The sequence below is a fragment of the Plutella xylostella genome, chromosome 8 (genome assembly GCF_932276165.1).
Source record: "Plutella xylostella chromosome 8, ilPluXylo3.1, whole genome shotgun sequence".
NCBI lineage: Eukaryota > Metazoa > Arthropoda > Insecta > Lepidoptera > Plutellidae > Plutella > Plutella xylostella.
In genome coordinates, this window is record NC_063988.1 from 1,610,687 (window position 1) to 1,637,688 (window position 27,002).

At 40.2% G+C, this 27,002-nt stretch overlaps 1 protein-coding gene across 5 annotated transcripts; it reads right to left on the reverse strand.

Annotated features, from left to right (window-relative positions):
* LOC105391849 lies at positions 1 to 26,619 on the reverse strand. 5 transcript variants are annotated; one of them, XM_048622373.1, is made up of 11 exons: positions 26,456 to 26,619; positions 19,119 to 19,194; positions 17,928 to 18,785; positions 16,585 to 16,666; positions 14,699 to 14,816; positions 7,687 to 7,822; positions 5,673 to 5,937; positions 5,126 to 5,316; positions 3,323 to 3,474; positions 2,374 to 2,419; positions 1 to 2,043 (listed from the first exon to the last, which is right to left on the reverse strand). In XM_048622373.1, the coding sequence occupies exons 3-11, from the start codon at positions 18,072 to 18,074 to the stop codon at positions 1,819 to 1,821; spliced, it is 1,362 nt and encodes a 453-aa protein (XP_048478330.1). In that variant the 5' UTR covers positions 18,075 to 18,785; positions 19,119 to 19,194; positions 26,456 to 26,619; the 3' UTR covers positions 1 to 1,818. The 5 variants fall into 5 exon arrangements, with proteins under 5 accessions (XP_048478330.1, XP_048478329.1, XP_048478332.1 ...); XM_048622372.1 differs by lacking the exon at positions 2,374 to 2,419 and having other exon boundaries at positions 3,277 to 3,474; XM_048622375.1 differs by lacking the exon at positions 2,374 to 2,419 and having other exon boundaries at positions 3,277 to 3,474; positions 14,699 to 14,801; positions 26,456 to 26,618.
* Positions 26,620 to 27,002: the final 383 nt, after the last annotated feature.

The window sequence follows — 27,002 nt, forward strand, 5'->3', positions numbered from 1 at the left end:
TTTTGAATTATAATTTTATTGGTTTTATGTGTAGTACATATAAAATAATACAGCGGTAACGAAAACAAAGTTATTTCCCGCAGCCCTATAAGTAATATAAAAGACCACCTTTGCATGTATTTTGTTAGCACCTTTTTTTAAATTTTCTTGTTTTTCTATAAACATACCTTAACCTTAACCTGCTACGAATGCATACAGAAATTAAACATAATTGCGGTCTTTTTATAAGTGAGTTTTCATCAAATAACGCAAGTTTAATTATAAATATAATATTCATCACACATTAATCTAAATCTAGGTGAACTTAATAAAATTATAATCACTGAATTTTATTTACATAAGTAACTACCCCTACGTCCTATGCGTTTCAATTACACCGAAAAATCATTCATGAACTTATATCCAGGATGATCAATTTGGTCTTACTTTTAACAGATGTGACTACTGATACAAATTCAAGAATATCTTCACCCACAGTCTTTGGTTAGAAAATAGAAGAGTTGGAAAAATATACTACTTTAACATACAACAATAATATCACAAGCATGTATATATTGAAGGGTTTATCTTAATTATAACCAACATAATTCAGTCAAGGCTTCTTTTTTTGTATTTTTTACAAACATACTTTCATGTGTATTAAAATTTATCATTAGAAATATGAACAGGCAATATTTTAGTCTTGCTAACAAAATGCTATTATACTAAATGTATGCCCTTAGATTATTTATGTGTTAAGCATTGTTGATACGATAATAATTATGTGTGTAACAATCATTGAGTTTAGTTTATTATAACTCAATGGTAGCAATAGCACTCAGCGGTTCAAATGATATTAGAATAAGATATTACCTAGGTATTATCCTAATATCATTGGAATTGAATAGTATGATAATTTAGATCTATGTTAAATACAATGTCTAAACTAAAAGCCTGATTTCTAGACTGACAATATAGTCTATAGGTTTAAGGTATAGCCCTGATATTGTCAGTTCTTAAATAGCCTAGACAAATAACTAAAGAACATAGCAGATGCACAAGATACTATGCGTTTTCGTATAATAAAGTGCACCATTCCATGCTAGCTACATTATTATACAATTTACGTTTTAATACTTTTAAGGCATTTCATTTTTTACTGATACAGAAAAAACCTTATGCTATGTTTTAAAACCCTTACTTAAATCTTATTCGCACTGCATGTAAACTGCAAGTGGCAGATATTTCGGATATTTGGAAATATTGCCGTTTAAAAACAGTGAGAGCAAGATTGTATAAATAATTTTAAAGGCACAATAAAAAGAGCTTATGGCAGGATGACGCCTAGACATTGTAAGACATTACTTGACCACTACTCTATCAAACTACGGTCAGTACATTTTACTTTACACAAGGCGCCACTTAACGCGAATATTAATTTTAGTTAATTCCGTAAAAATAAACAAAGACGACATCAATACGGGAAGTTAATAAACAATCTCCATTTCTAATCATAAACCTCAAACTATATAAAATCAAAGAACAGAGATTGGATATTAATTCTGAACGGAAAATTAACTCCACCCTTCCAACCTCACAGACTAAAATTTGAATGCAACCGTCATTCAACATGGACACTTCAAAACCAAACTCACCATTTTACACCACATTAAATCGCAACAGCTTACGACAAGACCTAGATTAGGTACTTAGAGGGACAGACAGTGGAAACCTTCACACAACAATCAACCGAAACCTCAGCATAACAGCGATTTCCTGCCACTGGTGAATAGACACCTTCAACCAACATTCCCCATACCCCTTACCACTTGGTTCCCCTTACTTGGACGAGGGGTAGTAATACAGCACGGCACACCCCGGCAGCTGCCAGCGGCTGGCGTGCAGCTCGATCAGCTGCAGCAGCGTGCGGCGGATCGACGGCGCCGACGCGGCCGTGTTGAGGAACGCGTCTCGGACCGCGTTGAGCAAGCGTTCCAGATCGCCCGGCAGTTGGGACTCGAGGTCGCGCCCGATGTAGGTTAGGACGAAGAATAGGTTTTCCGTCTGTGGAAGAGGGGAGGAGATTTTAGTAGGTAAGTAGCACAGACATTTATTTGGTAATTTTATATCCGCATTCAAAATACCCCTAAAATCAAAAACAAAAGACTGATATTTCTAGTAGCAGCAGGCGGTCAACCTTTTTCTCTTCATCCTCTTTACTTGCACAAGAGCAGCACCTATTCTATACCTATACATAGAGACACCATGTCAGCAGCACCTGGCCGGTCTGCGCACTGACTCCTTGCCACTGGATGAACTGTGTTCATACAACAATGCTTCCTATATCGTATCGTATAGAATGGCGTCTATAACTCTACATGCAGCTATACTCACATCGCTAGCAGACGGCACGGGCGCTCTGATGCAATCCTCACAGCACTTGCAGAGTTGCAGATCAGCGTCAACAACACCTGGCCTTGCTACACCCTGGTTCCTTACCACTGGATGGTCTATATAGATAGAACAATGCTTCCTATATCTACACACTCGTCGCTAGATGGCGTCTACATGCGTCTATACTCACATCGCTGGCAGACGGCACGGGCGCTCTGATACAATCCTCACAGCACTTGCAGATCAGCGTCAACAACACCTGGCTAGGCTACACCCTGGTTCCTTGCCACTCAATGGTTTCTACATGCTACAATACCTCCTAAAACTAGAGACACAAGACTCAGACTCTCGTCGCTAGATGGCGTCTATAACTCTACATGCAGCTATACTCACATCGCTGGCAGACGGCACAGGCGCTCTGATGCAATCCTCACAGCACTTGCAGATCAGCGTCACTCCTTGCCACTGTATGAACTATAAAGCAACAGTACTCCCTACATCTAGAGACACTATACTCACATCGCTAGCAGACGGCACGAGCGCTCTGATACAATCTTCACAGCACTTGCAGATCAGCGTCAACACCTGGTCGGGCTACACCCTGGTTCCTTGCCGCTGTATGAACTATATACATGCACAATACTCCCTATATCTACATGCAGCTATACTCACATCGCTGGCAGACGGCACGGGCGCCCTAATACAATCTTCACAGCACTTGCAGATCAGAGTCAGCAACACCTGGCCGATGGCATATCTACATGCAACAACACTCCTTATATCTATACACTATACTCACATTGCTAGCCGAAGGCACGGGCGCTCTGATGCAATCCTCACAGCACTTGCAGTTGAGCGTCAGCAGCACCTGGCTGGATGAGGTCTACATGCAGCTATACTCACATCGCTGGCAGACGGCACGGGCGCCCTGATACAATCTTCACAGCACTTGCAGATCAGCGTCAGCAACACCTGCCCGGGCTGCGCGCTGGCCCCGCGCCGCTGGATGGCGCGCCGCCGTAGCTGGCAGTACATCTCGAGCAGGAAGGAGAGAAACGCCATGAGGCGCGGGCGACCGCCGCTGACTATTTGGCCGAGGAGCTGTGGAAGGGAGAAAGGGGGTTTTATTGAAAAATATGGTAAAAGATACGTTGCATGGTAGTAGGTACGTTTTTATTCGCCGATGGCGTATTGAGTTCTATGAAAGCGAGTTCACTCACACATTATTACTGTAGAGGTAGGTACCTATACTATAACAGCCTAATAAAAACGCTCACTCATGGAGCATTTCCTGGATTTTCAAATGTCATGAGCGCTTTCGCATTATCAGGTTACCGGTACAGGTAGATACAAGGGACCCGTTTCTCTATGTAAGCACCCTTAGAGTACGAGCGCACAGACAAAATGATGAAAGGAGCTCGCATAACACCAGTTCCTCGGAGCTATTATGTCCTTATTCTGTTCCATCTGGGACAATCCGGAAGTCCATTTATCAGCTGTATTGGTCGCCAGTGGGGACGGGGTGCTGGTGATGTGATTGGTAAAATGACTTTTATCGCCCTGATGAAAGCCCTCAGAAGGATCGCTGGTTGACAACATCCACTCACCTTCTCCCGGTCATGGTACCACAGCTGGCACGTATTCAGCAGCGACTCGAGGAAGGTCTCCGACTGCTCCCGCTCCACCACGGCGATGCAGCGCCGCGCCGCCGGCAGCGCGTAGCGCGGGGACTCCACGGCGCGCGACACCAGGTGCCCGACCGCGTCCATGAGAGTGCTTACATAGAGAATCGGGTTCCCTGTATCTACCTGTACCGATAACGTGATTATGCGAAAACGCTCACTCATGGAGCATTTCCCGGATTTTCAAATGTCATGAGCGCTTTCGCATAATCAGGTCTCTATGTAAGCACCCTTAGAGTACGAGCGCACAGACAAAATGATGAAAGGCACTCGCATAACACCAGTTCCTGGAAGCTATTATATCCTTATTCTGTTCCATCTGGGATAATCTGGGATTTCTTCCAGCCCGCAAAACAATTCATCAGAATGCTTGGATGGCAAGGCATGCTAGTGTATACTATTACATAGCCTACCACCATTTTTGACACATTTCATTGCGCTTGCGCAGCAGGCATTCCTTGGTCCCCTCTCGTCTCCACCTTCACTCACGAGTGTACCATTCCAGTCAACTATCCTTCACAAACCACCCCTCACCTTCTCCCGATCATGGTACCACAGCTGGCAAGTATTCAGCAGCGACTCGAGGAAGGTCTCCGACTGCTCCCGCTCCACCACGGCGATGCAGCGCCGCGCCGCCGGCAGCGCGTAGCGCGGGGACTCCACGGCGCGCGACACCAGGTGCCCGACTGCACCCATGAGAGTGCTTACATAGAGAATCGGGTTCCCTGTATCTACCTGTACCGGTAACGTGATTATGCGAAAACGCTCACTCATGGAGCATTTCCCGGATTTTCAAATGTCATGAGCGCTTTCGCATAATCAGGTTACCGGTACAGTTAGATACAGGGAACCCGTTTATCTATGTAAGCACCCTTAGAGTACGAGCGCACAGACAAAATAATGAAAAGGGCTATTATATCCTTATTCTGTTCCATCTGGGACAATCTGGGTTTTCTTTCAGCCCCGCAGCAGGCATTCCATGGTTCCCTCTCGTCCCTACCTTCACTCATGAATGCCAGAACTAGACAGCTACCATTTCAGTCAAGCATCCTTCACAAACAGCCACTCACCTTCTCCCGATCATGGTACCACAGCTGGCACGTATTCAGCAGCGACTCGAGGAAGGTCTCCGACTGCTCCCGCTCCACCACGGCGATGCAGCGCCGCGCCGCCGGCAGCGCGTAGCGCGGGGACTCCACGGCGCGCGACACCAGGTGCCCGACTGCATCCATGAGCGTGCGCGCGCAGACTGAGTTCGGGTCTGGAAGGGAGGAGAAGTTTATTCATTTATGGTTAGGTATGTATTCGGTGGTGGTTTTGTACATATTATGCCAGGTTGGCGGGTATAAAGAACTCTCGGGTATAAGAGAAATTTAATCAGTAACGTTCCCTTTGGAAAGTCATATTACATTGGTCTAGCAGTCTAGCATATTTGTCAACATAGATAATATACAACTCTCTTTACGTGAAAATGTGTGGTGGTTGTGTCGAAAACCCCAAAAAATTTACGTCCTTCAGGTCGTAACTATCTAGTTAGTCCTCTAACAATCGCACCGATCAATTAACTCCACTGTAATAAGTTTCTAATACGGATAACAAGGTTTCAATCCAACTCACCCTCAAGCGCCTTATCAATGCACTCCTGTATCTCGGCGGGGAAGGTGCCCAGGTCGCCCGCATCAGCCGCCAACCCCAGGGCAGCCATGCCACTAGCCAGCGCGTCTGCTGACGTCAGAGACTTGGACCGCTTCAGGCCGCCGGGAGTGAAGGATTGAGGACGGAGAAGACTCTTCCCGTTGCCGTTGGAGAGAGAGGATGGGGGAGATTTCTTCTTTTCCGGTATTTGTTGCGGGTTGATCTTGAAGTGGACGCGCGGTCCGTTCTGGAAGATTGGAAACGGGTGTGCGGTTAGAAATGTGTCGTGAGTTTTGTAGTTGTGTAAAATTAATAAGTATATAAATCCCTGGAAAAATATTGGTTGATAAGCATCTTGCTCTATAGAAAAAGATAAGTCTACCTAAGTAACTGGCCAGATTGTGCCGGACCGGGCTATAAGGCACTTGAGAATGCATCGGACTTATCACATTCCGTATTCTTTGTATAGAAGCTCACACAAATGCGTCCTCTTCATCTGCATTGCCGACGCCGCCGTTTCTCCATACATTCGATAGGTGGACGCTTATAGAAGTATAACACTCACATTGACGGTGCCACTAGAGGCGCTGGTGAGCAGCGAGGGCGGCATGACGGGGCGGTAGTGACTGTAGTGACACGTGGCGGGGGTAGTGACTAGTGACTCACATTGACGGTGCCACTAGAGGCGCTGGTGAGCAGCGAGGGCGGCATGACGGGGCGGTAGTGACTGTAGTGACACGTGGCGGGGGTAGTGACGAGTGACTCACATTGACGGTGCCACTAGAGGCGCTGGTGAGCAGCGAGGGCGGCATGACGGGGCGGTAGTGACTGTAGTGACCATAGAACAACGCGAACTCGGGTGTACCCTCGGGAAGCGTCATAGCGATCTTTCTTGATACAAAAAAGTCTGCCAATTTTTGCGGGGGGAAATTTTACGTATTATTTTTATTAAATTTTTTTTATTTTTTATTTTTTTATTTTTTTTTTTACTTTATGAGTTTTAATTCCTAGCAATAAGGATTATGTGAAGATACATTTAATTATGAACACAGTGTCGTCATTCTTTCTTGCCATGGATGTAACAATTATCGATAAGCGTTTTCGATGAATTCGAGATCATGTGGTGGAAATAATAATTTTAAATTAATTAAATAGAATAGAATAGAACATAATATTATATGAAGCATAAATGTCTATAACTTATCTTTTAAAGCTTTTTCATAAAATACTTATGGAATGGAGATGAAATGCTTCCAAAAAAGCTAACTTATGTACCTAGCTATAATTTACTTGTCAAACTAAGCATTTTTTTTCTATACGACAAAAATGGTTTTTCTGCTCCATAGAAACTTGGTTGGATTTTACATCTTGAATTTCCTGAAAGCGGTGACCAAAAAATGTTGAGAGTGACCCCCTAGTCAACCCTGTCAGCTTACGTTCACCACTTTAGTAATATCTCGTACATAAGAGCATTTTTTTTTAAATAAAATAAACTATGTGTAACCTCCTTTAACTGTGACCTTTTTTGTCGATAAGCACATATTTACATACCGGTCCATCACTATGGCATTTTTCTGACATTGGTTGCTAGGCAACGGCTAATAACAATAAACCATGACCGAAGGCGACCAAATCTGTGATCAAAGCCGGGAATCCGAATATTCTATGCAACGAAGCTGTCATTTAATATGTAAACAGCTAATTTTACACGAAACGAACGCTTTGCCGACTAGATTGAGTCTAGTGAAAATTGAGACTGCAACTAGTTTTTATGAATCGGTGGGCCTTTCTGGCCCACTACCCCGGCAGAGGGGAACGTCTGCCTATTTCGTCTCCAGACCATTCATACTCAATGGTAGTGACACGTGGCGGGGGTAGTGACGAGTGACTCACATTGACGGTGCCACTAGAGGCGCTCTGGTGAGCAGCGAGGGCGGCATGACGGGGCGGTAGTGACTGTAGTGACACGTGGCGGGGGTAGTGACGAGTGACTCACATTGACGGTGCCGCTGGAGGCGCTGGTGAGCAGCGAGGGCGGCATGACGGGGCGGTAGTGCGGCGGCACCTGCGCGTGCAGCACGGCCGAGCGAGAGTGCTGCAGCCCGCCGCCGCCGTAGCCCAGGCCGAGGGGGCTGGAAGCAGCAGGTGAGGGGTTAGATGTTAGATCAGCAGGCAAAAAGTTGGAGGTATACATGGATATTTGGACTAATAGGGGCCTGTAACCAGAAAGTGATCACGGGGTAAATAGAGTAAGTACCTATACATGGATTTCTAAACTATGGGACTGATGTAAGAAGGAGTGAGATCAGTAAATTCATAAAGGGCATCTGTGTACATATATGCACGCCCTATAGATACTTTATATAACTACTTAGGTACTGCAAGAAACAAAAAGGTAGGCGAACTGACCAAAACGTGAGAGAGCAAAATATTTCAATAGTAGAGCAACGACACGTCAGCCTCGAAAATTCTGATGCTGATACTCTTGCGAAAGATCCATTGCGGATCTGAATGAATGATGGCATAGCTACTGATATGACATTATTGCCCAGAAGTAGACAGAGAAAGCCTAGAACTTTGTTATACTTACTTAAATGATTAGGTTTATTCGTTCGTTTTCGTTTATACCAAAATATTGGCAAGAACATCGTCACAGACAATGGCGATTGTTTTATCTACAAAGTGTCGGTTATCGTGATACATTCTCATTACATTACAATACGGAATCATCACAGGTTATAAAATAATTAGCACATGCATGTCTATACTCAGCATAAGTATTATTCATGAACAGCAAACAATACGCCACCTGTCCATATTGGCACACAACGCAAATATAATATTATAAAACATATAAGGAACCTACGTCTACTAACTATTACAGGTTACATTTTAGTTATCTGCGTGGCATATATTTTGTACCTAGATATCACATTTAAGTATTTTATTAGTATTTAACTCCCGACGGAAAAAGAGGGGTTTTATAAAAGTGCCTACATACCTATTTCTCTCATTAAAATTCCTTTTAACTATTAAACCTACTTTTCCTTCAATATCTTTAAAGCTACGTATTTCAGAAATATACTAAGTTGCTATAATTTTTTAATAGATTCCTGAAAAATCTTTATATTTCCTTACATAGATGGTGGCGCCACCTAATTCGGATTGAAACTTAAAGCTCCTAAATAAAATATTATTATGCAGGTCACATTAGGGACCAAATATGGGCCATTAGGTAGTGTCACGTTATGACTACGGGATCACTTTGTATTGTATGATTTCCATTCGATGGCATACAACATTGCACACAGAAATATAATTTTCAATAAGTAACCTACCTAAAATAATATTCAATAAGTTACTACCTACCTAATTAGGTACCTGGGACTCGGCAAGGTATAGGTACAAATTCCAAAATTTCAGGACAGAAATCTATGAAATATCACATCTCTTCTATCACTGAAGATTTTTGTAGCTGTCCTGTAAGACGGAATAAACTCATAAACACTTTGGCACTGTGACCCCTCATGCCATTGTTACTGTACGTAGGTATGCTCAGACCAGACTGGAAGCCATTGAATTGACTGCACATCACAGCCCAGACAGGCAGCGGTATGGCGCACCAGCGTGGGGTTATCAGTCGGGTAACTACTTGTAACAAGGCGATGCGCACGCGCAGCCCTATACGTCTCTAAAGAAATTGGAGCACAAAAGGTGCAATGTATATGGTGTCAGGTATAAATCATTTGAGATTTGAAGTGATTGCATTATTTATATTTGTGATAAGATGCTGCAATGTATCTAGCTACCATTCAGAATCATTGTAATGTAGTAAAGCCGTAAAGCTCTTATTTAGTAGTAAGTATATCATAGTAGTAAGTATATCATAGTAGTAAGTATAGTACAAAGATTAGAAGACGTCTTTTCGACGCTGGGTCTGTACGTTTTGAACTGAAATAATGAAAATCTATGTTGAAATCCCTTTACAGCTCTGTAAAGAAATACCAGCCATGAGGACTAAGATATGACTGTTTAGACCCTGGATAGATAGAGGCAGTTAGAGTCCTGTTGCCCGAGCACAGGATTCGAAACCTCCGTTTACGTTGCGTATCATCAAATGTCACTGTCAAAATGTAAGGCAAATTTGTTAGTTCCAAAAGTGGCATTTGTTTTTTCCATGTTAGGTTGAATTTCACCAAACGCTAAACGTATTTAGTAGCCTGTCATACGTCTGTCAGTTAGTACAAAATGTATTTAAAATTTGATTTAAATACGTTTAGCGTTTGGTATAAGCGACCCTTCGTGTAGATTCGAAAATAGTATCGAATCCTATGCTCGCGCCTCTGCTACGGATTGATAAAGTGAACTATGCTATGACCTACATCCTCATGATTGAATGATTGCAGATCCTTCAATAATGTAATAGTTAGTGTAGTTTTGCAGGGGCATGTAAGTTTTCTTCACTAACGATTTTGTCTAGGTACATATCCTTATCTTAAAGAAAAGAATGAGTAAAAGTGCACATAATGTAGCAGTGCAAACAAGATTTTCTTTATCGTTCAGAATTTTCTTAAGCAAAGAGCAATTTGCATGCTATCTGACAGATGTGGTTGAGATATAAAACTGCCTATATTTTCTGCTTTGTTTGCGGCTAACTTAGCGTGGCGCGCGTCCAATCATATTCATTAGCAGACCCATGAATCACCAATGACAGACCTATTTGTATACCGTGGGTTCCGCTCATCTGGCATAATCTTTATTGACCAAAACTCATTTCGCATAACTCGTATGGTCTAAACTTTTTTGGCCGAACCATCACTTTGCCAAGACTTATGTGGCATAAAGCTCGTTTCGTCTAAAACTCTTTAGGCACAATCTTTAAACACCTAAGTTTCGTTTGCTCAAATTTATATTCGTCTATACCTATTCTATTCTATTCTATTCTCTGTGGGGGTGTAAGTACCTGCACCTGGCTCTCTCGAGTGGAACCTTTGTGCATATCACCAAGGTCTAAACTGCCTCTATACCTATGTATAATCTTGTTTCTCCTAATGTTATCTTAATAAATAATATATTAAGTATGTAGTAAATGTACAAATTGTGGTATTTTTCTCCTACATCCCGAAAATCACGATATTGTATGATCAAAAAATCGAAAGTTAACGACCAATATAATTATTACAAACCCCATGAGATCGAAACCTAAAAATAGGTGCGACGACGAGCAAAGCGAGGAGGAGCGTGTTAGGTGCACATGTTCATCAAAACCAAAGCGGAGCGCAGCGAAGCGGAGCGGAGCGTTTTCCAAACAGCGGAAACAATACAAGGCACCAGTTTGCACTATGTAGGGAGACGCTCCGTCAAAGTTAAAGCCAAACGAATATTATTACTTTGTATAAACCTATGCCATAGCATTATTAGGCTATTCAAGATTTGGCCATACCATTATTAGGCTAAACAATGTTATGCGAAATAACTTTTTACTAAACGAGATTTATGCCCTATGATTTTCGGCGTAACGAGACTTTGACCAAACGTTACTATGCAATACGAGATAAGGCAAAAAAATCTTATGCCAAAAAAGGTAGAACCGTATACCGTAGCTCTACTCACACTAGAGCTGTAGATAGAGACGAAAATTATTACATGTGTCAACTATTCATTATAACCGGGCCACAAATTAATCCATTGTTCGCATCGCAGACATAGGTATACCTACTATACCACGATCATGTTCATATTTAGCTTTGTGACCTTGGATTTGTCACTATGTTGGAGCATTTTATTTTTCTTCATTGAAGATGACGCATGGAGCTTCAAACAATTTTGAATTCTGCCAACGGAATCCGGGTCTTATTACCACCACGGTAGTTCCACAATTTACACACCAGACGAGTTTTCCACACTCGCAACATGCCAACATTTTATGGATAGCATTTGGTGAAATGTTTTTCTTATCTTAAACAAAGAGATGTTCAATGACACTACAGCTTAAGCAGCGCTTACATAATGTTTTCAGACGAAATTCATATTTGCACTTAATCTAATTAGGTTACAGTACCAGTGAACTGTAACCGCGTGGTAACAAAGACTTGGAAGAATCAAATCAAACGTAACGAAAGAAAAAGTAAACAAAGGACTTACATATCAGAGGTAGAATATCTTCCGCGTCCCATTTTTTAACGACACAATCGACTAGCACTGTAAACACAACTTCATTCAACAATCCACGAGAGATCAGCCGACGTTCAACACTGTTTACAAGTCGGCAATAAACTTTTATCATACACCTCGCACAGTGAATCCTAACGCAAACTTGGCAGAGCAGGCAAACGCCGCTTCACTTCATCGCTTCCATTTTATTAATAGAATCCGGTCCAGGGGGATAAACATCCGCTTTTCCCGCGTCTCTAGTTGGAAACCACTCGACTTTGCCGCCAAAACAATCGAAACTTTTTAACTGTCACGTCAAATTTTCCTTGGTAATGGCGGGGTGGTATTCGGGTTCGCTCGTTCGTTCGGTTCGGGATGTTCGCTGGTGGTCCACGTGTCGTGTCGTGTCGTGTCGCCGCGGCCGTGCTCGCGTCGCCGCTCCTCGCCACTGAGTGAGCATGATAACGAAAACTACACTATGAATATTGACACGGGGACGAAACAACTAATTGTTTTAAATTATCGCAATCAACGGAGGTGCAGTAAGCATAGAGTTGCAGTTTTATGGCATTGTAGATCATCTGATATGACAGGTAGCTTAGGATTTCTTTCAGAATCTGAGTTAGATACAAGTCTGAAGAATCTTTAATTTCCAAAAAAGGTCTTCTGTAAACTAGGCTAGAGCAACATGCCTGGGTCCTGTCGATGTAGTTCAGCTGGTATATTATCGAGGAATGTGATAATGGCTAGCTTCTGCTGATGACCACATAGGTGACTACTGACTAGAACGTTTATTTCCGGCTGAGTCGTCAGGAGATGAGTAGTGTCGAGTCATAGTCTGTGCGAGCTATTTCTACTCTTCCCAGAACGGGATATCAACCCCTCTTCTGATGTTTGTTCTCAACAGGCTAAGGAGAAAAAGGAAGAGATCAAATCGCCAAAATGCCAATCTAACTGATACCTGCAGAATCAATAACTGTTAGCCATCAAGGAAAGAGACAACCACATCCCAAAGATTCCAATTACCGTATCGTTTTGGAGAGGCGCCAGTAGACAACTTACTACGGGTTGATATGAAACAAATGCCAGTCGCAAGGTCGCCACTCCGAGATCAGTGATGGAAACTTCAATCATCTGGTGCACTATTTATATTTGGTAACTAACTGCGAAAACATACAATGTAAAACAAACTGGCAAAGTTAATTTACTAAAGGACCCATAACAACGCATCCTGTAATCGTCCACTGGTGGACATATGACTCCTCCAAGCAGCGCCATATAACACTTTGTCCTCGACCTTTTTTTCTTATACAGCCACTACCTACCGGATTCTGTTTAAGGTCGGTACAGAGTGCGTCCCACGCTTCACTTGTCTGATCGTGGTCTGCACTATAGAACTTTTGATTGTTTACCACACCGGTTCTTTGACTACTTTGGCTACGTAAGGTATATGAAACAAACACAAAAAAATCAAGGAGTTTGTGTTGCAATAATCAGTTATTTCCCAAATAGGACAGTTACGAGCTTACGAGTGGTTTAGTATACACGATAGGCACTATATTATAACGCTTATTGGTGTGGTCATGTGGTCTACCTACGCATCAATTTATATGAATCACGTTAGTATTTTTTGGCCTGGTCAGAAACCTTCGGCTATTGTTATGAATGTTTGAAGGACAAAATAATTTGAGTATTCTGACCACTGACCACTTCTCATAATGTAGGTAAGTAGGTACATATTTTGAGTTTTTATCATAGTATGACAGATTATTGCAGGGATTTCATACTTGGATAATAATGCAAAGGGTGAAGCCAAATCATTGGAGATATAGAGAGGAGTTAAGTATTTCGGGATAGTAGTTTGTAGAGCTAGGGAGGTAGTGTAGTGTGTCAGGTCTGAAGCCATTTGGTAAAAATTTTGTAAACGTTGTGTGGTATCTAACTACCAATACATAACTCAAAATATTTACACTCTCGGGCAAAGAAACAGTTCCACTTACAAAATTCAAACACCAAATGTCCCCAATTTTTTTGTAAAACACACACGCACTCACGCCTTGTACTAATGTACTCCCTTGCGGGGTAGGCAGAGGTGCATTGCTGCACCCACTTTTCGCCAGAGTGTTATGTTAGTCCCAATGTAATAGGGGGCGGGCCTATTGCCATTTTACGGGCACATCCAAGACCTGAGAACAAATATCTGTGTTTAAACAAATATCTGCCCCAGCCGGGAATCGAACCCGGGACCATCGGCTCAGTAGTCAGGGTCACTAACCACTACGCCATTCGGTCGTCTTTTTTTGTATTAAGTATTTAATAGGAAATTTGAAGAAAATATTTACGTTTCTAGTTGGTAATATTCTGATGCATTGTTAAATGTACTTAAATATTGCAGAAGGCGTCATTAAGTTATTTTTTTTTTCGTTTAGGGGTTATTTGGTGATTTTCTCAATGGAACTTTTTCATTGCTCTAAGGATCAGTACTGGATATAACCGACTGCTCTACAGCATAACCATCGGGTCCGAGTAGGTACAACTCATATTATCGTATTACGATAACGAGGACATGCAAATCAGTATGTAGCATGCGTAACTTTATTGATACATAATAATGATTGTATTACGTGGTTTATGGAAAATGTAGATGCGTAGGAATAAGTTCATCGAGCATTCCCTGTAGGGTAGCAAGGTAGGTAAGTACATAACGAAATAGCTAAGCGAAATAGACATAACACTGGTGGGTACTAGAAAAAGCTTATGTAGCGAATTTAAATGCTGGGCCAACCTAGCTACCTAATCAAATCTAGTGATTTAATCTAAATAAAGGTAATGTCATATAAGATAGAGTGACTCACCGAACATTCTGCTCCCCTCCGCCGCGGCTGGCCATGGTGAACTCCTTGGCGTGCACATTCAGCTTGTTGTTGCTGTTGTTGTTGTTGTTCGCCGGCACTGCGTCTGTGCGCACACCTGCTGATCAGCACGGGACCACGGGGAAGACGTTACAAGATGGAGTCGAGATGTGCGAGTGACGGTTAGACAGGCGTGTTGCGTAGGAGTTGCAAAGTTAGTGGAAGAGGGTGGTTTAAGGGTGTTTTAGGGGTTGTGCGGGATATTGTGTTGAAAAATTGTCGAGGTAGAGAAGTAAATGTAAGGGAAAATATAAAAAGATAAGAATAGATTTCATTTATGGAATATATACGACGTAGGTAAGTAAGTACCTAAGTATACTGGGACTATTAAAATATTTAAACACATTTCCTCAGAACGAAGTGAAAACGTTTAGCTAGCGTTAAACAATCGTAAACTAACAATTAAAAACGAAATTCTGATTAATTAGTGTATATTCGGAATAGTTCTGATGTGCTTCAGTTGGCGCGGCAATAAAAATGCAATTTTATCCAGCAGAGTGCTCGCATTAGGTAACCTAGATCGAGCAGTGCGTGACAACCCCGAGACGACGCGCTTCGCTGGATTGCGGTATAACTTTCATACTTATTCAATGCATCAAATCATTCGCTAAATCCAACGGATTATTGATTTTAAGTTGGCATCTATTAGTACTACGACGGAAATGGGGATAAGTTTTGGATCATCGTTCGAGATACTACTGCGGGAATACCTACATGTCATTCAGTCCACTGACAATCTGATATGACATCTCCTCAAGAGCCAAAATTAATGACAACATGGAGTAATTTTGTCGTTCATTTCCGGGACAACTCTACTATTAATGAACTAACAAACAGACCTGCAGCTTCCAAATTGGTAGTCGCCGTTTCCGTTACAGTAACCGAGGCAGTAGTAGCGACAGGGGCTGAGACAGTTGTCTCTGTCACTACAGGGCTACAGGCTACAGGGGCGGCCGTCGTCACTGCCACCAAGGCAGTCGACATGACCGGCTGGGCCAGCGAAGATTTCACGATACACCGAGACATAGCACGAAAAACATGGAAAACACGCTAAAACCACCAAAATCACTCGAGAGAAATTCGTCTGTCAAACTGACGGGGCAAACAACTGAAATTTTCGCGCATAGAGAAAATGATCGAAATTTGACCAAATTTGTTTTTTTAATCCTTGTTTACCGGCCAGCCAAGCACATATCCGACGAGTTTGTAAACATTAAAACCTTTTCGCATGTGAAAAAGGTAGGTTACCTACGCAGAAATTATTCTGAGGCAATCAGTTAACAGTTACTAATTTATCTTTTTTCCAAGTCCCGAAGGTGAGTATGGCTGGGTGATATTTAGGATAGGTAAGTGTAGGTACGGTGAAAACTTGGGATGAAATTGAATTAAAATTAGTAAGTAAGTAAATATATCATGCGATATTCAAAAATACGGTTTGGTCATAAAACACAGTAAAGTAGTTAACATCATAACATGGCATAACACTGGACTAGCCATTCTGTTTTGTATTATTTCGACCATGGGAAACCGCAGCGTGAAGTTAACCAAAATTATAGGTACTTATATAGACCCGGAATAGCTATTCCATGGCATGGCTCATTCAAACATTATTCTTGACTAAAACTACGGTTACTGTAGGTAGATACCGTAAAACTATAGAAATAGAAAAATCGAGGAAAAATAAGCATCAAGTTGAATCAAATATAAAAGTGGATAATTTTATTGCAATAAGTAAGTACTTATATTGGAATGATTGCTTCCCGAATCGGGTACCCGGGTAGATACCCGGGTACCCGATTATTCTCCGGTATTCTCCGAATAGAACTGACCTGGTGGACGGTATATCTCCAGCGTCGGCTTCCCCTTCGCGTTGGTCAGGATCATACTCCTGCGTTTCCCATTGTTCGGAAACTGAAAGAAAAATAAAAATAATTAGGGCTAGAAGAAGATGGCGGGATGCCTTTTGTAGGAACTGGAATGAGGAGGTCATGGACAGGGATAGGTGGATAACCCAATGAGACCAGCCTTTGACCAGCAGTGGGACGTTATAGGTTAAAAAAATAAGTCAATTCCAATTTCTTATAGCACCAATGTGGATTCGACCTGATCATATGACTCTCTATCAGGATTCAGGATACTCAAGACTCAAGACCAATATCTCAGAAACGCGTGGTGTTATCGTCATCTACCATCTACCAACCTGTCACCTAAACTGTAAAATCTAAACCATCATAGTTACCAAGTTATCTTGGAAAATTATTGTAACTTCAGCCAGTTTGTGTGTAAATACTAGCTTTTATTTAGTTAAACCCATGTTATTCAGGCGATAGGTATCACCGCCGCCAACAAGTAAAACCTGAAATATAACGTCCACAATTTCCACTGTCGATCCATCAAGATGCTTCGCTTCACACGATTTGCATAAAACGCACAGACAAGTGCAAACAATTGCATCACCGCCGCTAATGGATGGGCTAGACGGCTAGGCCATACTGAAGTCTAGGCTAACAAGTTTCTGAATATTTAGATGTGCTCTTTTGTGTTGTATTAGTTGTGTGCGACATTATACTATTTGGTATTGTAGTACCTACCTAGTTACATAAAATAAGATTAGTAAACTTTTTAGTTTTTATAAAAGTGTTATGTAGGTAATATGATTCACTGGACCCCCATTTATGACCCAACTAATAATTTATCTAATAAATCTATTTTGATATAATTAGTTATGTATTTTATTGGAGCATAAGCCTAGCATGCATACGATACGACACAAGTGTTTCATGAGCAAATCCACTCAATTTAATTTAATTATTCCTAATTGTACAAAGCAACATAAAGGCCACTGGGGTATCGTAGGCGCTAAATTGAAATGCAAATGCATTGCTCCCACACAAATCAGACATAGCAATGACTTTCTAATCTGGGTTATTGTTGTGGGTAGTAGGTATTCTCACAACACCACATCAATCCCGATATAGATTTTTGTGGAGCGTTAGGTATGTATGACCACAATATATAAAAATATTTTTATGGGTTGGTTTTTCAATATACTCTCTTACTGGCATCTAGTGGCGGTCTTTGCGAGAGGCATACGGCCAGCTCTATCGCAGCCTATGCTGATGGTGATGATGATTAAGCTAGAACTTGAGAACAGAGAGGAGGTTATAATTACCGGGTTATGATGCATATTGTGGTGCGACTGCGGGCGGATGAAGCTGCGCTCCCGCATCACGACGCCGGGGGAGGCGAAGTCCTGCATCCTGTAGCTCCTCTGCAGCTCAGTCCCCACCCCAATTTGAGTCTGCATTTTGTTGCTCATTGTTGACGATGTGGCGCGCAAAAAAAGCCTTTCGCGCCTTTTTGACAGTCTTGGCGTTTACTTTTTACGGAAGCGTTCGCGTGATGTAGATTAGTTACTTGTTGTCTTTGGCTCGTAAAGTTGATAATTTTAAACACTTATGAATAGAAGATTATTATAAAAACTTAGATACACCAAGAAGCACTTGATCTTTATAATGTTTATTTAAGCACTAATTCTATTGGTTATAATTTATAAAATAAATACACTAGATGAATGACTAGTAGTTATTTTTACATAAATTTCACACTTATATTTTTGACTACACAACGTAGAAAAACCAATATTTCTATTTTTTACAAATTTAATTACAAAACACAAGCAAAAATATACGTCAAAATGCGCGTGTAAAAGTTAATTAATTATTTTTTAAAATATCACAATAAAGAGATATTGTGACGTCACGTTAGAGATCAGTTTTCACCGATTTATATATGCATATATAAATAATTTTCAGTCCCGTCTATCGTGGCCACGGATAGCGAGTATCTTTTCGTTTTATAGTTTTTTTGTTCGTTTTGCGTAGTTTAATACGACTAAATAAGAACAGTGCAGGATGATTAGTGCTTGACAGTCACCGAGCGATTTTATTGTGTTTTCGAGAGGCTTCCGAATTATCTTCAGCTTTTAGCTCGAATCGTTTTTCGTTGGGCTCTTTATTTGAACCCAAATCTGAAACAATAATGGAGAGATGATAAAGATACCTATGGAATATCTATAAATGCCTACTTTAGTTTTTTATCTGGTGTTAAGGGATCTTTAAGTAATTGAAAATTTTACCAGTCAATTACTTTTCCTATTTATGCCGTAGGTAGCAGTTTTCAGCGGTATGTACGAAGTATGTATTTAAGGGTGACTGTCACGTATTTAAATCAATTACTCGCTAGCTTTGATAGTAAACCAAGACAGTAATAGATTCAAATACTTACGTTTAAATATTTGGTGCAAATCACCCTAACTAACCTATTATATACTTAATTAAAGATTTACTGATTGGTGCCTCACCGCTCTCCCGTGGTGCTCTGTCCGTGTCGTTTCTCTCTGCACTCGAGACTCGTTCAATTTACTCGTATTTTATTCACTGAAACAAAATACGGCTTATCGTGCGGCCGCAGTGCCGGGCGTATAGCGCGCCATGCCGCACTCAATGACACCATCCGCCGGGCCCTTGCCAGTGCAAATGTTCCCGCTACCTTAGAGCCAAGCGGGATCATGCGGGACGACGGCAAGAGACCCGACGGCATGAGTCTGGTGCCATGGAAGAGGGGCCGGCTGCTGGTGTGGGACGCAACATGCGTGGACACACTAGCACCGTCCCATCTTCCATCTACTTCCAGAGAGGCTGGCGCTGCGGCCGGGCGGGCGGAGATGATGAAAGGCCGCAAATATGCATCCCTAGGAGAGGGGTACATGTTTGTGCCTTTCGGAGTCGAAACCCTAGGGCCGTGGGGACCGGAGGCACGTCAGCTTTTTAAAGACATCAGCATCAGACTAATAGAAGTCTCAAGGGACCCTAGGGCTGGCTCTTACCTCGCACAAAGGCTAAGCATCGCTATACAGCGGGGTAACGCGGCCAGCGTCTTGGGTACCCTACCCGACAGTGGCAGCGATCTGGCCAGCATTTTCTTTTTAGTTTAATTTTAATTTTATATTAGTTAGTTTTAGTTAGGCATTAATAATAATTTAATTAAGTTGGAGAGTTCTTTAGCGCTATTGATCGTTTATGAATAAACTTGAATAAATTGGAAAAAAAAAAAAAATTAAAGTTTAAAATATCAAATAAAAAAAAAAAAAAAAATTGCTTATTTTAAATTAATTAACTCATGGGTCGAGAATGAAGTTCCAGTGGGTTCACAATAAAAAAAGTAATTTTAAACTAAGGGGCCGTCCATTAATCACGTGAGGTCGTTTTTCTCATTTTTTGACGCCCCCCTCCCCCCTGGTGATATTTGGTGAGGTTTGGGACCAAATCCCCCTCCCCCCCTGGATCACGTGTATTTTTTTGGAAGTCTATGTAAAGGCAATTTTTGACTAGAAAAAATATAGGTCATACTACAAATCGTTAAAATTTTTGCGCAGTCCAAAATATCGGTTCAGAAATACCTAATTTTTGACAAAAAATTAATACACGTGATGTCTAACGAGAACCCCCCCTCCCCCCTCGTGATGTTTCGTGAGGTTTTCAGTACCCCCTCCCCCCCCCCCTTTGAGCCTCACGTGATTAATGGACGGCCCCTAACCCCCTTATTCATAAAAAAGTTACTGGACGGATTAGCTATTAAACTGTTTTGTCACTCTCTGTCAAAGAACAAATTGTACTCTGTCAGAGAGGGACAGAACAGATCAATAGTTAATCCGTTCAGTAACTTTTTTATGAATAAGGGGGTAAAGTGCTATTCATGGTGGTAGATGACTATCGACAAATAATTGTAAAATTTTACGTCGATTAAACCATTTGAATTTGAATTTGAATTTGAATTCAACCTAAAATTTAATCAAAGTAAAATAATGCCTGATAAAGGTAGGCCATGGTACCTAGCTTTCAAAATACTAAAAGGCCACAGAGACTGCTATTGAAGTCGCAGACTTCTGGTCAAAAACTGAAAACTACTCAATGGTAGTTGTCTACAGAAGAGAAGTTTCTCTCCTGAAATAATCGAGTGATATAGAAGAGTCAAGGTTGCTGTAAAAAAAACTGTACCTAGATACAAATCTCATGTAACATCGCATCCTACTGCCGAACTAAAGTGGGCGGAACCGCATGACATCATATGTTTACTATGTTACTCACACTTATGTCACACTCACCTATATCTCCGACCCATCTCAGACGAAAATAGACGTTTGCATCTCACGATTACAGTTCAAAGTGTGTTGACAGAAAAGTGCGACATGCAAAGGATAGCATGCTTTGTTGATATTGCAAACTGAATTTCTGGGTTAAGAAAATAAGGTTTAAAATAGATTTTGATATTCAATCGTATGAGTCTGTGTGTGCACAGTGCATCTGTGTAAATTGTCTATAGGCAAGGTTCTAGGTCAATCGGCAGTTTGTAACGTCCTATGCTATCTTTTGTAATGTGTTTTTTTAATAAGTATGAACTTTATTTTCATTAAAAGCTTGATACAAAAAAAGTCTATCAGAACATTACACCTAATGATGTTTTTCTTTATTTTGGGTTCCAATCTAACTCAGCTAAACTTCATATTTTGGTAATGCTGTAGAGACAGTAGGTACTAGTACCTACTTTTTATACAAGTTACAAGTGTATTAGACTATACTTTTCAAGCCAGTTTGTTTTTTACTCAGTAAAAAAAGCTGTAGGTATCATAGTTAAAAAGATACCTGAGTTGGTGAGTCATAACATAATATAACTGTACACACAGCAAAAAAGTGATTCTCAACTCACTTGTAAGCAAGGTAAAAAATGCACAAATGACTCGAATCTCGTATTAGTAGTAAGTATAAGATGGTATACTACCTACTTACTCATTGCATAAGTGAATTCCTTAGCGTCCTTAGCTTCTAAACAAAAAACTACAATACTTATTATTTTGTTTAAAACCTAATCTACTCGCATTTTTCATTGTAAACGCATTTTCTTCTGTATTTTGTCGGTTAAGTACCTCCTATTTTCTACATACATAATATTATTATTTAATCCTTTATTGGACAAATATAAAAATAAGTGTACAAAGGGTGGACTTAATGCTAATTGGCATTTTCTACCAGTCAACCCACTGGAGGTGCAAGAAAATTAAATTATACTTAAGTGTGCAAAAAGAAAACAACACTAGTAGTTACTCATTTAATATTATGTATGTTTATAAAACTTAAGTATCAACCCGTGGTCCAATCGGTCTATTTACTTTTTTCCTTTATATCAAAACCTTAAAATGACAGACAGGTTGCACAAAACTGTCATGGCCGCCAAGTTCGCGCCTTTTTTACCACCCACACCACCACACCTTCAATTCACGTCCAAACCGACAAACAATATTGCATTTCATTATGAGATCCTGTGCAATCTAATAAACGTTAGACAATTAATATTGATACAGCTATTGTTATTTGCAATTTCAGGTATAAGTAAGTATACTAGGTAGTTACTTAGGAATGCACCTAATAGATAGCAGCTACTTATGTGTAAAAATATTTCGCATGTTGGTAGATTTCGTAAAAGTGACTGTAGCTGTATCTAAGTATTTTATTGACCAAATCTGGAAGACTCTAAATCGGTTGCGAGCAGAGGTAGGCTGCTGCAAGGACAATCTCTGTAAGTGGGGCTATACCGTTGGTACCAACCTATGCGACTGTGGTACCGCCCCCCAGACTATGGAGCATTTACTCTCCTGTCCCCTGTGCCCTTCCACCTGCACACGGGAAGACTTACTCCAGGCCAACCAGAATGCTATCAAAGTTGCTTCTTTTTGGTCTGGACAAATATAAAAAATCGCATTTCACTGACACGAAAGAAGAATTGACCAAAGTTAAAAGCTGGCGTTGTTTAAATTTTCCTTCGTTTTACTGTCTTACCAACCATGTAACTATACAATGTCTTACCATTACCACGTAACTATCTATTCGATACCACCCAGACGGATGGTATGGGTATGATAGCATCATAAATTTTGGCAGATTTCCGTGTATCAGGCTGCCAAACCCATCAAATGACGCTATCGAAGGTACGGAGAATGTTAGACAAATTGCATATCATCAGCTCATTGCCATTTTGGCAAGTCTGGTAAGATCCTGACAAAATGATAGGGGAGAGCGCGGCCAATACGTAAGTATCTCTTAGCTTAGTGGTACTAGTTATTATTCTGTGGCTTAGATAATAACAGCGTTATTATTTTTAATTCTGATGTTTATTTCAAATGTGCCGATTAGATTTTGCTCTATAATTAATATACTTCTCTCTACCAACAGGTAAACTATGAATGGACACCATATACCTACCGTGGTAGCTTATAGAGCTTAAAGTTTAGGAAATAAGATTGTGTCCGAATCCGACTCGTAAATGAAGAACGTTTATTTAAAAAAGTAATAAACAAAAACACATTTAGGCTCATTTACAGTTACTTACGCTGAAAAGCGAAAGTAGACGAAAAATTATGTAACCAATTAAATTTTGAACAGCGAAAAGCGCTTTGCCTGAACTTATAGCCAGTAAAAAAAATACTGTGTGAAATTCTTAAACTTAAATCTAATTAAACGTTTTTTTACACTAGTTGTAAGGCTATGGCTGTAAGTAGGGTAACGTAACGTACCTTGGGACGCTTGTACCTCGGGACATTGATTGTATTTTAAAAACCGGCTAAATAAACACATTAAAATTCTACCCTAGGCATAGTATTTTACTCGCTTGGAAAAACTAGTGAGTCTCGTGATCATACCAGCATCTAGTGTGTGGTGAAGACAGTATGAAGTTTTTTGGAGTCAAAAGTAGCTTTTGTATAGTTTTTTGTGTTGCTTTATCTCATTGAGGCATGCTCAAAATAAAGACATGGATGTCACCTATAACTTTTCAGTTATTTAATTTTATGACATGGCAATTATCTGAAAGATTCCTATTAATTAAAAATAAAGATATTTAAATTTTGGTTAAATATTGCTTTTTTGTACCTTGGGACACGATTAAATTTGTACCTTGGGACACTGTTTCCTATGGCTTTGTACTATGGAAAATGCAAACATCTAAATAACGCCTTATATCTCTGTTCTTATTAGTGCCAGAGTGAAACTAGACAGAAGAAAGATGCAGTAAATAAATTAGAACAGAGATATAAGGCGTTATTTAGAAGTTTGCATTTTCCATAGTACAAAGCTATAGGAAACAGTGTCCCAAGGTACAAACGTGTAACGTACCTTGGGTCAAAACAAGCATTTTTACTTTTATCTTAATTTAATAAAATCTGGCCACACTAAAGCTTAAGCACAAATACTAGTGATAATAGATTATATATCCTACCGAATAAAGAAAATTTCACATTAATATCTTAGTTGTACGCTGCGATAGCTTCATTCAAAGTTGGGGTAGTCGAAAATGTCCCTAGGTACGTTACGTTACCCTAAGTATAGAGGTTAGCATGAACCTGAAATTATTAATAAGTAGGTACTTACTTACTTACTTTATTCAACAAAAATGCATTTGTATTTTCAGTATCAATGCTTTTTGTATCATAATGCGATTACAAATTTAAGCATTCTGTATAATTAATAATAATTGCAACAAAATATACTTATTTATGAGCAATATTACTCTGCCAGTCAGTTCTATCGTTTTTTTACTAGAGAACATTTTCACATAGGTACTTAATCGTAAGAATAAATTGAGATCTCTAATTTCATGCTATGCAGAATTTCATAGACATAGACGGTGTGTATTATGTCAGTAAAATGGCTCTGACTCAGCATATGCTTAATCGTTGCATTTCAGTTAATCTTATGATAAAAAATCAATGATCTTGCTTTATAACGTTAAAGATACTCGTGAAAAGGGTCCTAGCTGATCTTTTTAAAATAGGTACAATAATAATACGGTAATATAAGACATTAAGTAATTATTCCGTCGACGAAATATGGCAAGTTGTATAAATGTTTTATCTGTTTTATGCGAGCAATGAAAAAGTTGCACTCACAAAATTTAGATACCAACTGACCCCATTTTTTGGACTAATTAGCTGCTATTGTCATTGGAACTTTTTCATTGCTCGTGAGTATATTTTTGTTTGACACAGCATGCATGTAGATTTAGTTAGTTTTGAATCTTTTTAACAGTTTTTAGGGACAATAACCCAAAAAATGGCTACCTTGAGAGAACAAGGCCTATTGCCCCACTGTGTATGATTCATCATCAATCATTGCGCCTAATGGCAGAGTCTCTATTCTGAACAATTGAGAGTTCAACGCCCCCGTGCAATGGGCCGGTGTGCTAGCATCCATCTAACACGGGTTACCTAACTGTATGCACTAGGGTTTAGTGTACCGTTTTTCGTTGCTTAGCTGCAATGGTCAATTTGTTTTTGGGATGGTTTTAGGATATTAGAAGGTGTACCCATGAGTATAGATTGATTATTGAGATGAGATTATACAAGAAGGTCAGCAATGTAAGGTACAGTAAGGGGCAGAGAAACCTGACCCCTCTCAGAAGCATTGTTACTATGAGAGGGGGGTCAAGTTTATCTGCACCTGACCGTACCTATATTATAATTACTAACTAGTGACTCTACTAATCACTTGCACTAAACAGTGTGTGAATCAGGTTTAGGACAGAAGCATAGTTATCAGTTTTAAATTAAGTAGATATAATGTTTACATACTACTTACATATATCACACGAGCAGTCAACAAAAGAGATAAAGTATCCACTCAGTACTAAACTAACAGTTTTGATCCTAGGAGTCACAGCTGGAAGACAAATTACTCTATTGCTGACTATACACAGTTAATCATTGGACCTATTTGGAACCCACTTTCTAGTAAACCGTGCTGGGGCATTATATTATTATTTACCTATAGTTTTATATGACAATTTACCTACATAAATAATTAACGCAAAAATTACAATAGATAAAGTACCTACCCACCTATGCAGCGGTTAACTTCCTTCTATCGGCTCTTTATGGGACAAGAATGTGTCTTACGTCATCTCTGTCATTATTGGTTTTGTTGTATGGCATCGTTATGTCGTGTAGGTAGTGTTAGTATACCATACTCATCATGGCATCATAGAATTTTAACACAGAAATCTACCGCAATTAATATTAACTATTATTTATGTATTGGTTACATTTCACCAACATAACACCATGTGCGTTGTGCGTACACGCATCCAAAACAATACAGCAGTCCGTAATAACAGATCTAATAATATAGAGAGCGGTGTTAGAGCTATTCCCAAGAATTTAGGCCGCAGAAGCGGGCCGCACGAAATGTGTTAGCCAGTTACTTTACCGCTTATATCGCCGTTGATTAGGCATTGCAATTTCTCTATCTATCTTTGTTGAATGCATCTATCTTTACGTGCAGATAAATATTATATTCAAGCTGTTAAGTGAAGATGGGCACTCAAGCATATTCATTATTTACTTTTTGTATTATGTGAACAAATCCGAGTGTGGGTAGGTGGGCTTTACACAGAATGTTGAACACTTCCGGTATACGATATTCGTCGCGGGAAAACAGAGGAGCGTGGAAAAAGCGCACAAGAGAGCGAATGCAGAGCATTCGAAAATACAGCGCACTAAATTTAGATTCGGAATAGGAAACACGATCGATTTCTGGACTTGATTTTCCTTCGATATCAATTTGAATTTGGAAGTATATTTTTGTTACTCACCAGAATCGTGCGCTGGCACTGGCTGGTCGTTCGCGGGTTTGTCGTATTATTTCACTGTTTTTTTCTCGCGATGGCAGCGCATGTATTCCGCGTCGTGAGGCCCCCGCGCGGGCGGATTGCCGACTGCGCGCGCGCCGCGTTCAAACTTGGAACGTCGCGGATGAATGACGCTGGCCGCCGCTCTATATTTTTTCTTTTTCGAACCTAATTAAAAACAAATCGTTCTTTTTTCGAACTGACGTGTGTGTTCTATCTGTCGGCGCTTTCTTGGTAGATGATGATGTGATAGTTTTTCTGAACAAAAAACTGAGAATAATTATTTGTATGTCTACAAAATTATAACAGAGTTCTTACTCAAGTTTTGAATATTAGACTTTGGCAGACAATATAATGCATTTTTGAAATCATCAAAATCTATTCATAGTATTATTCAATGGCTGCATGACATGGGGTTTAATGGTGGCAGGCATGTGATGATATCAATATCACACAACAAGGATTCAAAGACGCTGAAAAAAATATGATGTAAGTAATTATCTATGTACAT

Excerpts from the sequence above, each read along its gene's own strand:
- LOC105391849 (XM_048622373.1), bottom strand. The coding sequence starts at position 18,074 with ATGAGCAACAAAATGCAGACTCAAATTGGGGTGGGGACTGAGCTGCAG. Across the intron at positions 14,817-16,584 it reads GGAGATATACCGTCCACCAG|CAGGTGTGCGCACAGACGCA; the intron begins GTCAGTTCTATT and ends CGTGCTGATCAG. Across the intron at positions 7,823-14,698 it reads GGAGGGGAGCAGAATGTTCG|CCCCCTCGGCCTGGGCTACG; the intron begins GTGAGTCACTCT and ends TGCTGCTTCCAG.